At 51.8% G+C, this 12639-nt stretch overlaps 2 protein-coding genes across 3 annotated transcripts; both read left to right on the top strand.

Annotated features, from left to right (window-relative positions):
* The first annotated feature begins 2954 nt into the window (after positions 1 to 2954).
* Positions 2955 to 10464, top strand: IRF6 (interferon regulatory factor 6). Of its 2 annotated transcripts, none has more exons than XM_037410679.1 (8): positions 2955 to 3098; positions 6309 to 6485; positions 7384 to 7588; positions 8038 to 8160; positions 8264 to 8410; positions 8640 to 9032; positions 9467 to 9585; positions 9894 to 10464. In XM_037410679.1, the coding sequence occupies exons 2-8, from the start codon at positions 6312 to 6314 to the stop codon at positions 10113 to 10115; spliced, it is 1383 nt and encodes a 460-aa protein (XP_037266576.1). In that variant the 5' UTR covers positions 2955 to 3098; positions 6309 to 6311; the 3' UTR covers positions 10116 to 10464. The 2 variants fall into 2 exon arrangements, with proteins under 2 accessions (XP_037266576.1, XP_037266575.1); XM_037410678.1 differs by lacking the exon at positions 2955 to 3098 and adding an exon at positions 3477 to 3638.
* A 482-nt stretch (positions 10465 to 10946) lies between these two features.
* C17H1orf74 (chromosome 17 C1orf74 homolog) lies at positions 10947 to 12271 on the top strand. The gene has a single exon (XM_037410680.1). The coding sequence runs from the start codon at positions 11108 to 11110 to the stop codon at positions 11945 to 11947; it is 840 nt and encodes a 279-aa protein (XP_037266577.1). The 5' UTR covers positions 10947 to 11107; the 3' UTR covers positions 11948 to 12271.
* The last annotated feature ends 368 nt before the right edge of the window (positions 12272 to 12639 follow it).

Here is a 12639-nt window from a genome sequence, read left to right as displayed (position 1 = left end):
GTATAACTTTGTACTTCTGTGCATAAGGGTACCCAGGCAATACATGGCTTCGCTCTTAAGAGTCTTAAGCAAGAAGAGGCTACAAGCAGTACAGCAGCAAGATGAAGATGGGTGGCAAGGACCAGAGGGGTTGCTAAAAAGGTTAAAACTGCTCTCTTTCAACAAAATGGTGCGTTTTAACCTAATAATGTAGAGGAATCCCGTTTGCATATCTTTGTGCCTAGAAGAATGCAACACAATTAGTAAACTCAGCCCGTCCTTTTGTAGATGCTTTAGCCCCTGGCTCCAGGATCACTTGTCTGCAGCAGAGCAGCTTGAGGTCTGGCTCGTCCAAAAAAGTTATATGGGATCTGTCCCCCAGCATTTGTCTCTTCGCTAGACCTACGCGAAAGAAGTCTTTAGCAGCCACAGTCAGTGGTACTTATACGATACTTCTGTTGCATTCTCCGTTTCCCCATGCTCAGTTACCATATACCATGTAAAGAAATAGCTTTTTCCTTCAACCCTATTTCTTGAATCATCTCTGCTAGCATCAGGTGAGGGCACGGGTTTTCTTTAAAGCAGCAGAGGTGCTGCTGCCGGGACAGGGGTGCAGAGGGCTCATCGTGCTTTTGCCTGGGGCGCAGTGGGGAGTTTTGCACGCGCTGGTGTGAAGCCTTCCACCATTTTGTGCTGCCCTCCTGCACCGAAGCTGCACGCTGGAATGCGAGTGCCGAGAGCAGCAAGACTCCACATGCCCAGGACATTGTCTTGCCTCATTGCATAATTTTGTTTTGCCTTATGGGAACTTAGTGATCTGTTCCCAGGAGAGAAAATGGTTCCCCTTTGTTTTGATGACTACTGCCTTTTCCAGGAGGAACAAAGGGCCGTGAGAGACCTGGGTTACAAAGCCTAGCCCCTGCTATTGCAGGTATCATGACATACAATCATGTTGATAAAAGTACTGATGTTAATTTGGCACTGAAATAGAGTAAATCCTATAGCTCCTGGTATGAAAATTCCTCTGCCTATACTCTCATTGTCCCAAGTGTGTTCTCTGCAGACTGTACTGAAAGAGCTGCTGTCTCTCAGCCAGCATGATGTCACTTTATGAAGTATTGTTTATCAGCCAAAGGATTTCTTCATTTGATTTGGAAACAAGATGCAGATACAGGTAAACATAAGCAGGCAGAACTAAAAAGAAATAGAATGCTTCCTAGAAAACACTGCAATAAAGAGGTTGGTGCTATTTGGCTGCCTGAAGGGTTAGGATCAATCCTTTATACTTCAGAGTGAACACTTTGGATGATCAGCTGCAAAAGGTAACATCTGATTACATGTCCTGCCTAGCGAGCCATCCCTAGATTATCACCTATACAGCTCAAAAGCTGCAGAGTTTCACAGCCAAGAGCATGGAAAAAGACAACTTACTTCCCGTCAGTTCACTAACCCAACACGCTGCCACATGCTTCGGCAGAGGCTGGTAGAAACTCAAGAAAAAAAAAACCACCAAACCCTGCAGAGAGCTGGGAAGACTCATTTGTTTGGCATCTGCGTTACCACTCGGTGGAGGCAGTGGAGGCTGTAACAAAGGCTGCAGGGTGCAGGTGGACGCAGCTGCCCGGCCTGAAAGGACCAACTTAGTGAAACTGGAGGCAAGGCGAGCTCATTCGCCCACGCCAGAGCAGCTCTCGCCTTGTTTTGCCACATTGCTCCATTATTTTAAATACTCCAGCCCTGACCTGCCCTAAGACCCCTCTCGGCGGCTTGGGCAATCTCAAGTGACCTTACAGCAGGCCAAGAAAGAGCAAAGCTGTGCCCAGGGCTGGTCCCAGCTCTCTGACAGCCCAAGGCATGTGGGTGAGTGTGCAGCATCACTGCTGGTGTCTGCTTCCAGCGCTCCCCGAGCACCAGACCACAAAGAAAGCAAACCTGAAGCATCCTTAAATTTACCCACAGACAGCAGGAATGCAGGGAGGATGAGCGGCAACTTTTGTGCTGACCCATCTGAGAGATCAAAGATCCCTCATACTTTGGCCAGAAGCTCAGCCCAACAGCTCTGTGTCTCTTCCCAGTTGCTCACCGAATTGGCTGGACCGTTGCATGTTTTTATACAGCAGGAACAATGATGTGGTAGAAGCTATTAGAGGAGCTCCTGCTCCTTGTTTTGCATGTAAAAATGGTCCGGTATAACTGAGCAAATGCAGCTAAAGCCCACCACGGCCGTGCTACCCCAAAAAGGGTAACCTTAGAGTGTCACCTACTGCCTTTTGCTTATTGCCAGAAAGATTTTACTACATGCAAACTCCTGGTAAAGCGTTACCGCGGGGCAGCTGTATTTCAGTGATGAATGAAGCTTGAAGTATCTGCCTTGCACCTGGCACCTTGCAAGGCAAACTTTCCAAGAAAAATGCCGAATTAACGTTGTCTTTGTGGGTGAAGATTTTCAAGATGTTGTATAGTTCCGAAGCCTTGGCACAGGATTGAGCTTCGGATGCGAGTCAGCATCTCCCAAACGGGGACGCAGCACCATCCCTAATGTTCATGATGGGAAGAAGGGAAATTCCCACTGGCTTTTTCCGGCTCATTGAAACCGAACAGTAAAGTATCGTATGATCTCTTGAAACCAAGATTCACCGCTGAGTCACGGCTCTCCACCTACGAGAAAAAGCAATGAGACCTGCGGACGGCGGTAGGGGGCTGCAGCCCGGCCGAGGGGCCACGCCGCGGAGCCCCCCCGCAGCCGCAGGTGGGGCTGGCGGCACGAAGGGAGCTTTAACCCTTTCCTGAGGCAACCCCGCCGGTCCCAGCCGACTTGAGCGTTTGCTCTTCGCTCCGCGCTGGGCCAAGCACCCTTCGAGCCGCGACCCCCGGCCCCAGCGCTGCGCAGGGGGCGGGCGGGGCGGGGCGAGGGGCGGGGCGAGCGGCGGGGCGGGGCGGGGCGAGCGGCGGGGCGGGGCGGGGCGGGCGGCGCGGCTGCGCCCGGCGCACCTGGGCAGGTGAGGGCGGGCGGTGAGAGTCGCGGCCCCGCTCCCCGCCGCTGCGCCCACGCGTGGGCCCCGCTGGGCGGCACGGAACCCCCCCCCACCCGAGGAGTCGGCCCCCTGCTCGCCGGAGCGGTGAGTTGCTGTGGGGTCGCGGTGCTCGGTGGGGACCGGCCCCGCCCGGCGGTGGTGCGTCCTCCGTGGGGCTGGGGGGGGCGCTGGGAGACGCGTGGGGCGGCGGGGCCCCGGCGTGCGGGACGGGCGGGTGTCCGTGGGAGGGGGCGCGGCTCGGGGCCGCAGCGCGGGGCGGGGGGTCCGCAGGCAGCCGGGGGGAGCGAAACCCGCTGAAAATGCTGATTTATTGCTCCATTCCCGCTCCGCGCCCGCGGCTTGGGCCGGGTTAGCCCAAGGCTACGTCTTTCAAGTTGGTGTAAACCCAGGCCTAAAGTTACGGGAGGGTGAGATTTGCGCCCCCCCCCCCCCCCCCGCCCCGGTCACCCACGGGTGCTTTCGGACCCCACGCCAGGACCCCCGTTACCGCTCACGGCTCCGGCCCCTTCCAGCCTGCAGCGCCGGGCTGGGGTTGGGGGCGCTGGGCAGGGAGCACGGCGGGCCGCGGGAGAGGTGATGTACGGAACCCCGAAGCGTGGGAGCTGTAGGTTCCGCTGTGGGGAGGTAAGTGTCAGACACTGGGATGAAAACCCAGCCTGTTTCTCTGTAGGAAGGCTAATAAGGGTTGAGCTGCTTGTCTTTGAAAATAACGCATACATATCCATGAAAGGTGGGATAATGTAATCGAAGATAACAAGCACAGAATGAGGTCTGTGGCATCGCAGCAATGGACCTGGAGAAGACCCCATCCTCCTTTAGGGGCTTGAGCAGGGTGGAGCAGGAGCACTGCATGCACCCAGGCGGAGGGTGAAAAATATCTGTGGAGGAAGCCTGAGACAGGCTGCCGGTCACCTTTTCCTGCTGTGCTGCGTCTTGTTAACCTGGCTGGCACCGTGCTGGAGCCCCGAGAGTCACCGCCGGTCACCGGGGATGCCCCTGACCTTGGCCACTCGGTGAGGTGGCTGCAGCGTGCCTGCTCAGTCCCGAGTTCGCTTGAGTTGTTCTTGGGGTCATCATCTTGCCTCCATGGAAAAAGTCTCAGTTATAATAACTGGGGTGCAGGGAATAATTACGTTACTGACTAGAGATGCATTAGCAGCAGAGGGGGTGCTAATTACACCGCCACCCCCCAGCCAATTTGAGTGGGAATGAAGCAAACTGGGTATGTGCACTGATGGGTGTTGAGTGAGGGCCAAGGCTCCCTTGGCGAATCCAGCTCGTGGTGTGATGACGTTCCCCGAGCTCACCCTAGCAGCTCTCTGAGCGGGACCAGCCTCCGGCATTCATGGATCCCACCGGATCGAAGTTGAAGGTTGTAGGAGGCTGACTCACCGTCTGAGCTGAGCAATGGGATTCAAGTTGATTTGCTCTTGGTTATTGTGTCAACAAGTCTGTGGTGATAACAGGCCATAAAGCATTGTAATGTCACGTATTGACAGATGCTGTCTGTGATCCTGTCTGTGATCCAAGGGACAATTCAAACCTCGTATGGCAGCACCAGCACACCTTCCATGTGACCGAATTTGTTTTGGTTGATGAGAGGCATGAATTTTCCTCCTTGGTGTGTGGGTTTGAATTTATTCCTGGTCTGGCAAATGTGTTGTACACAGAGTAGAAGAGGGGACTGCTTGGAAAGTTAAGTGTAAAAGAGATTGTGGAAAGAAGCTTTAGTTAGGATTTCTTCATTATGATGAGAAGTCACTTTTTTTTTTTTCTTTTCTTCCTTTACAAGGAAAATCGATACCTGGTTTTGGTCTCAATTATAAGTCTGGGATTAACCTGGACTTCGTGTCTTTGCAAAAACACTACTGAAAGTTTGATTCTGGTAGCATTTTCAACATGGATAACTAATACAGCAGAGCTTCAGAAACACAAAAATAATTTTGACAGTTGCTTTCTGATCCTTTGCAGTTCCTGGGAAGCAGTCTGCTAACGTGCGCAGGTCCTTGCTGAAGCACGTTTTCCAACTATTATTAAAAGATGATTTCCAATTGAATCTAAACTTTTTCTTTGCTTAACAGATAAAGTAAGTTTTGTTAGATTAATTTTGTATGAACACTTGCAACTGAATGGGATCTGCAGGTATTTGAACAAATAAAATCTGTTCCTAGACTAGTTCTTGGATAGGGTTTTTTAATCTTCTCTATCTCTGCTACTAGACACATTTTGCAACTCCTACAGCAGTATTCAGGGCTTATGGCAAAGGTTTTACTTATCCTGTCACTGCTTTATTAATGGGAATATTTCTAATTTCTCACATCTGTTTCAAGATTTGCAAATGAATATGGGAGATACACCTTCTAAGCACACATGTAGCATAAAAGTTCCCTCCCAACATCTAAAGATACCAAATGCTCCCTCTTCTTGCAGAGGGACAGTCGTTAATTTTGTTTGTTGGCTTTGTATCTGTTCTGCACAAGAAAAATATTGTTGGTTGGCTGCAAATGTAGTAGCAACAAAGGGCTACTTAACAACAGGTTTGATCAGTTAACTACAGCACTTTTAAAAAAAAACCCAGAAACCTAAACCTTAAGTCATCATCACTTGATTTTTAGCACAAGTGCTGGCAGACCTGCAGTTACTGTCCTTCTGGATAAACATCCTGGTTATTATGGGTCAGCAATGTTTGTGAATTATGATACTGCATTCAGAGCATTCATGAAAAAGTCACAAAATGACTCTGAGGCACACTTGTCTGATAAAACAGGCCCCTCCGCTTCAGCCTGATGCTTCCACCTTTACCTCAGCTGGGGCACATTAGTTTTTCCCTCCTCGATGCAGGTGTGACACACCGGAGAAGAGCAGGATCAGATAGGCCCTTCGCTAAGGCGTACGTGGAGGCTTTTGAAATTCTGCTGCCTGTTCTTGCTGTGGCTTGTTTGTGGCTTTCTCTCCTGTGCAGCCTTCACAGCTCAGGTTTGATCGGGGCTCGCCCTCCGCGCACCCAGTTAACACAAATAATGTGCCGTCTCTGCTTACCTGGAATATTTAATAATGAGTTGTTGTTCTTGTAACAGTTATGTTCCCCGTTTAGTGATGCGTTTGTAATGCCTCCTGTCAGAAGAGTCATCTAGCTGGATCTGAATGAGCCGTTTCAGTGTGCAGTAACATAACAAACAATAGCAGTAACACAGCATAGGGTCCTTTTTCATTAAATTACTTTTTTTTTTTTAAAGCATATGAGTCTCAACTAACTTTTAGCAGTTGGTCTAGTATTATCCCTGTCTTTTGCAGACGATGGCGTTACATCCGCGAAGAGTTCGCTTGAAGCCGTGGCTGGTAGCCCAGGTGGATAGCGGTATGTATCCTGGCCTCATCTGGCTAAACCGAGAAGCAAAGCGGTTTCAGATCCCCTGGAAGCATGCGACTCGGCACAGCCCGCAGCACGAGGAGGAGAACACCATCTTCAAGGTGAGGGAGGGGAAGGCTTGGATATATCATGGTTCTTAAACAGAGACAAAGGGCTGAATTGTTGGCTCAGGAGCTGGACAGGCATCTCAGTAGCTCTTTCCAGGCACATTTTGTCCTATTTCTTTGACCTCAGAAAAGCCACTTTGTGCACCTGGATCCAGACTTGGCACAGCCTGAGACGGTGTTGAGTTCTTTAACTCTTTCCAACCACCAAAGGCCAGACCATGTCTGATTGCCTAGGCTCTGGAAGATTACTGCTGTTTACTTCATCTGCTTGGTTTAGGATGTGGTAGCTGGCTTGTTCTTAGCAGCAAACCATTAAGTACTGTTAGATAAATCTTGAGATGTCCACCACAAACTGTTAGTACTCATCACTGCAGTCCCTAATAGTCTCATCCCAAGGGATTCATTATAACTCCTGCACTCCTTGGAGGAATTTCTGACCTCTGCCTTGGAGGGATCTTGGACCAATAGTCCGATTGTGGGGTGAGAGAGGGAGAGGGCCAGCTGGGTGTCTGTGGCTGCTCTTCCACTCCATTTTAACCAAGCCCCTTCCTCCTGTGCAGAGTGAAGCTCACTGTCGAAAATGACTTCTGGTTTTGGACCTGAGACACCTAGAAAAACTCAGTGCACAATCCAGTACAATTTATACTTTCTTAACTTGTATGAAGATGCACATTCAGAATGGCTAATGGTTTTGAAAATTTGGATTTACATCCTCTTTCTCCCCTTTCTTTTAATGGGAAAAATTATTAAAGTGGGAATTGTTATCAGAAGAGCTATAGTTAAGACTTCTGCAAGAGAAGAATTTTACATTGAATTTGTCTGAAAATTTGATTTCTGATAAAAGCTGCTCTGTTGAGAGGGCTGGACTGAGCACAGTGTACTTTGTCCCCAGGCATGGGCTGTGGAAACGGGAAAGTACCAGGAAGGAGTCGATGAGCCAGACCCTGCAAAGTGGAAAGCCCAGCTTCGATGTGCTCTTAACAAAAGCCGGGAATTTAATTTGATGTATGATGGCACCAAGGAGGTGCCCATGAATCCTATTAAAATTTATGAAGTGTGCGATATCCCGCAGTCCCAGGGATCAATCATTAATCCAGGTGAGGGCCTTGCTGACACAGGGCTGGTTACTGAGCAGGCATCTGTCCAACGCAAGTTCCTTTCCCTCTGTGGCATTAACTCTCAAGCTGCCTGTGCGTGCAGCAGAAAGCAGCTGCCATGCGTAAGCCCGGTTGTACTTAAACTAGGAGGACTGTGAACCACATCGTACCTGTACTAAAATTATTAAAGCTGTACATGGTTGCATGTTTTCTGCTGAACGGTCCAATATTGGCAACAGTTTGCCTGTATCCTTAGCTTTCCACAGTTATGTATTAAACTGAAAATAGTATGTTGTACAGATCAGATTTTCCCTTTTTTTACTTATTTGGAAAATACACAAATAAATTCCCAGTATTGTGCAGAGCCAATGTGAGGATTACATTACTTGTTCAAGAAATGCATCGCAGTGTTACACACTGACTACCCACAAGAACGTGCTTGTTTGCAGGTTCCACTGGCTCAGCTCCATGGGATGAAAAGGATAATGATCTTGATGATGAAGAGGAGGAAGAACTGAATCAATCTCAGCATGTCCCTATTCAAGAGACGTTTCCATTTCTTAATATCAATGGTTGGTGGTGTAGGCTAATGTGTTAGTGAAGGTATTTGCTTGTAAATTGGTGCGTGCTTGAAATAAAATCTCGGTTTATTGGAGAACTGTTTCCTTTTTGTAGATTCTCCAATGGCTCCAGCCAGTGCAGAAAACTGCAGCCCTGAAGCTGTGTGGCCGAAGAATGAACCTCTAGATATGGAAATGCCCCCAACTGCACTGCAGCATGACTTCTTCAGCAGCCCTGAGCTCTGGATCAGCTCTCTGCCAAGTATGTATATGGATTTATAGTGCTTCCATCATCACACTTTAAAAAAAGACTAGTTTTTTTTTTTTTTTTTTTTTTTTCCTTTTTACCTGTGGGTCTTTGCTTGTTAGCATGGAGAATTGTGTATAGTTTAAACATCCCCTGGTGTAACATAAATTCTGTGGTGTGTCTCTGCTGCTGATGCAGCACATGCAAAGGTCCAGGAAAGCCAGCCTGACAATTTCTCTCTCAGTGACAGACCTAGAAATCAAGTTTGAATATCGAGGAAAGGAGACCGGAGCGACGACGACTGTAAGCAACCCGCAGGGATGCAGACTTTTCTATGGAGAGCTGGGTCCTATGCCAGACCAGGAAGAGCTCTTTGGGCCTATTAGTTTGGAGCAAGTAAAGTTTCCAGGAACAGAGCAAATCACCAATGAAAGGCAGAAGATCTTCACAAGTCGGCTGCTGGATGTTATGGACAGGGGACTGATCCTGGAGGTCAGTGGCCATGCCATCTATGCAGTCCGCCTCTGCCAGTGCAAGGTGTACTGGTCTGGTCCCTGTGCGCCTTCCTCCACCACACCAAATTTGATCGAGAGGCAAAAGAAAGTCAAACTCTTCTGTCTGGAAACTTTTCTAAGCGGTAGGTAACTTCTGCTTTTGGAAGATAGCTTGGGATACTGGCCTGGGCACTTGGCACTGTTGTTAAGGGTGGTTTGCACTGGGGCTCAGCCTGGATGCACGAATCTGTTTGCTCGTGTGTGTGTGACAGCACTTCCCTGACTCCAGCGGACCATGGAGCAGGTGCACATCAGAAGAAAATGAACTTACACTCATGTAATGCTCTGCAAAACATTGGAGGATCTTGATTTTAAAGAAAGCTCCTCTGGGTGCAAGAAGTAAACTGTAGTTGCGTATGTACAGCATAATGTTGTGCATACAATTGTGTGTAAGAGGTGGCTCTGACAAGGAACGGTGTGTAGGTAAGACCTGGGATGATACAAGGGGGTGGGAGATGATACAACGTGTTTCTAGTGGAAAGAGGACAACTCTGCAGCATTCTGCTTTTCTTCCTAGAGCTGATTGCCCATCAGAAAGGACAAATTGAGAAACAGCCACCATACGAGATATACTTCTGTTTTGGAGAAGAATGGCCTGATGGAAAGCCCAGGGAGAGGAAGCTGATTGTGGTTCAGGTAGGAACTGAGGCTGAGAAGTGACACTGTGAAGCAAGGCTGGGGCTGGTGCGTTGGCCCTGGATTGGTGCCCACGGATACCTGAGACCTGTTCTTTTCTGTTGTGGTTACTGACACCAGGAAACCCCAGTAAGGCTGGTGGGTTTTGTCACAGCAAATACAAATGCTATGTGCGCCGAATAGCATCAGTCTGTGATGTGCTCTAGGTTCTTGTGGGAGCCGTCCCCTGCATCCAGGGGATTCCTGCAAAATAACAGGAATATACTGCGTGACCGTTAGGCTAAAACAACTGGCTTCTTCCTGAACAGGTCATTCCAGTTGTGGCCCGCATGATCTATGAAATGTTTTCTGGTGACTTCACACGCTCCTTTGACAGTGGCAGTGTGCGACTCCAGATCTCTACTCCTGACATCAAGGACAACATCGTGGCTCACCTGAAGCAGCTGTACCGGCTGCTGCAGAACCATCAGGAGGGGTGGCCCATGCAGGCCCCCGCCATGCACATGGCGCAGCCGCTCCCAGCACAGTGACAGGCGCTTGGCTTTGCCCTGTGGTTTCTTAGGTTGTACATACAGAAAAGTATTTCCTAACGAGTGCCTTGCCTAAATCTGAATAAAAAGCTGTAGATCTGGTCATCTAATTAAATTTCAGCAGTCTATGGTGCTTTTGTTTTGGAAGTGTTCAAAACAGGGGATTACAGAAGTCCTCTGGCTCCACCACTGCTTTCAGCTGTTTGCTTAAGCAATTGATATGTATAAATTAGATTTTCAATTCTGTAATATTTTTTTAATCCACTATCGATACATTGTATATAAGTACTGGATCATTAGAGGGAAAAAAATAATGATCTGTGCTCTATTAAAACCGCCTGGAGAAGAACATCTTGTCTAGCTTTATTCTCTCTTTAACTGGTCTGTAGCTGCCAGCTGGGAGGCTGACACTTCTTCCAGTGTGCTTATTTTACAGAAATGTCTGTGTACACACATATATACTTTAAAAAGCCCAGCTCTGTATGGTCTGAGAAGCCACCTGATGCTGGAAGCTCGCTAATAGTGCAGCTCTGGAAGCTGGGAGATGGCTCTGGGCTGTGCCCCGCCGTGCCTCGTCGCTTCTCCAAGCTCTGGCTTAAGTGGTGGCAGCGGCCTGGTCCCACACCGCGCTGGCCTTGTCACAGAGGCCGCAGGGGCCCGGAGCTGCCCAGGGCGGGCGGCTCGGCCAGGGCCCAGGCCCGTCCGAGGAGACCTAGGCCCGGGCGGAGCGGAGCGGCCCTGCCGGGCGGGACCGGAACAAAGCGGCGCAGACCTGCCGGGCGGGACCCGCACCGGGGCAGAGCGGAGCGCCCCTGCCTGGCGGGCCCGGCGCCGGGGCCCGGGCGGAACCGACACCAGGGTCGGAGCCGGGGCGGAGCGTCCCTCCCGGGCGGGACCCAGCCGCTCCGCCCCGGACCACCGCCCACGCCAGCGCCGAGCCCGACCCGGAAGCGCTGGGGCCGGCGGTGCGTTCCCGTCGGCGCAGGGCGGCCATGGGCCCGGCGGCCGGGGCGGAGGCGGAGGCCCTGGCGGGCAGCGGCCTGTCGGCGCCGCGGCTGGTGGCGGCGGCGCGGGAGGAGCTGGGGGCCGGGGCCCGGCGGCGGTTGCCGGCAGGCCGCGCCCTGCAGCTGGCCGGGGAGGTGCTGGCGGTGGCGGCGGGGCTGAAGCCGGCCTTGCTGTACGACTGCGGCGCGGCGGGCCCCGCCGAGCTGCGGCGGTACCTGGCGCGGCTGAGGGAGGCCGGGCTGGCCCCGGGCCGCCTCCACTTGCTGGGCGCGGAGGGCGCGGCCCTGGTGCTGCACCCGGGCCTGGCCCGGCGGAGGCTGGCGGCCGTGCTGCGTGCCCGCCCGGCGCCCTTCATGGATGTCTCGGCGGGGCGGCGGTGCCCGGCCCTCTGCGGCCCCGCGGAGGCCGAGGCCATCAGGGGCCACCTTGCCACCCTCCTGGCACACCTAGGGGCTGCTGAGGCCGCCAGCGCCGGCCCCGTGTCCTCCAGCGAAGTTGTCCCCGCGGGCTGGAACCTCTGCACCATCGTTGGGGTGCTGCTGGGCTACCCGGCGGCCTACGCCTTCTCTGTGGAGGAAGACACCGAGAACTGCCTGGCGCTGACGCCGCTGAGGGTGTTCACGGTCCAGGCCTCCTGCCCCAGGATAAGGGACGGTCTCAGGGTCCAGATCTACTCCTTCAGCATCCCGGAGAGCCTCTGCATGGAGCTGAAGGAGGTGCTGGACGCCTGGTGCGAGGAGCTGAAGGAAGCCTTCAGAGCACAGAGTGACTTTGTAGGACTCTGCATTTCCAGCGAGGTGGTGTCTCTTCCAGCAGTTGCCTTGTAGAACTCAGACTCTTTGGCCTTTCTCACTCGCATCAGGAAGTGAGGCGAGGCATCTGGCTCCCCGTGTGCACGGCCCACTGAGGCTCCTGCCAGAGGCCCCTGAGCACCAAGGGCCGACCTCTGATGATCTCGGGCCCCCGACCTTGTAGGCCAGTTGCAAATCAAATACGTGTACTTGCCAGAAGAGCAGCGTGTGGATGTCCGCGCTCAGAGCTGCTCTGCAGCCTGGATCCTGGCTGTGGTGAGCATCATGTAACCTCAGGGTATGTTTATTTGCTGCCGACAGCTGAGGATTAATAAAAAAATCAAACACCGTGTTATTTTAGATTTGTGGAGTTTTTTGTAGGCTCCATGTCATTTACTACTAGTGCGAGGTGGTGTCACACACTGCCTTGTAGCTAAGCCTGTGCTTGAACCAGGGCCATAAAACCTGCACAGTGCAGCTTCTAAAGGGGCTTAAAACCCCTGTCTCCGTTGAACTAATGTGGTGCTGGCAGTGGAAGGGAGGCAGACATGGCTGCAGGGACATTTGGCCACGAGGCAGGCCAGACGAACAGTAGGGTGAACTGGGAAAATTGCTCAGGAGAGGTAGTGTGCGGGGGAGTATGAGGGGGCTGTGCTAAAAAGCCTCCCTGAGCTGTCAGGTACCAGTAGGGGTGGCCCAGGTTCAAATACCTCCCATTTAGGGAGGCA

The sequence above is a fragment of the Falco rusticolus genome, chromosome 17, assembly GCF_015220075.1.
Source record: "Falco rusticolus isolate bFalRus1 chromosome 17, bFalRus1.pri, whole genome shotgun sequence".
Taxonomy (NCBI): Eukaryota; Metazoa; Chordata; class Aves; order Falconiformes; family Falconidae; genus Falco; species Falco rusticolus.
The sequence above is the reverse complement of the archived record's forward strand: the minus strand, read 5'-3'. Positions and strand labels throughout refer to the sequence as shown.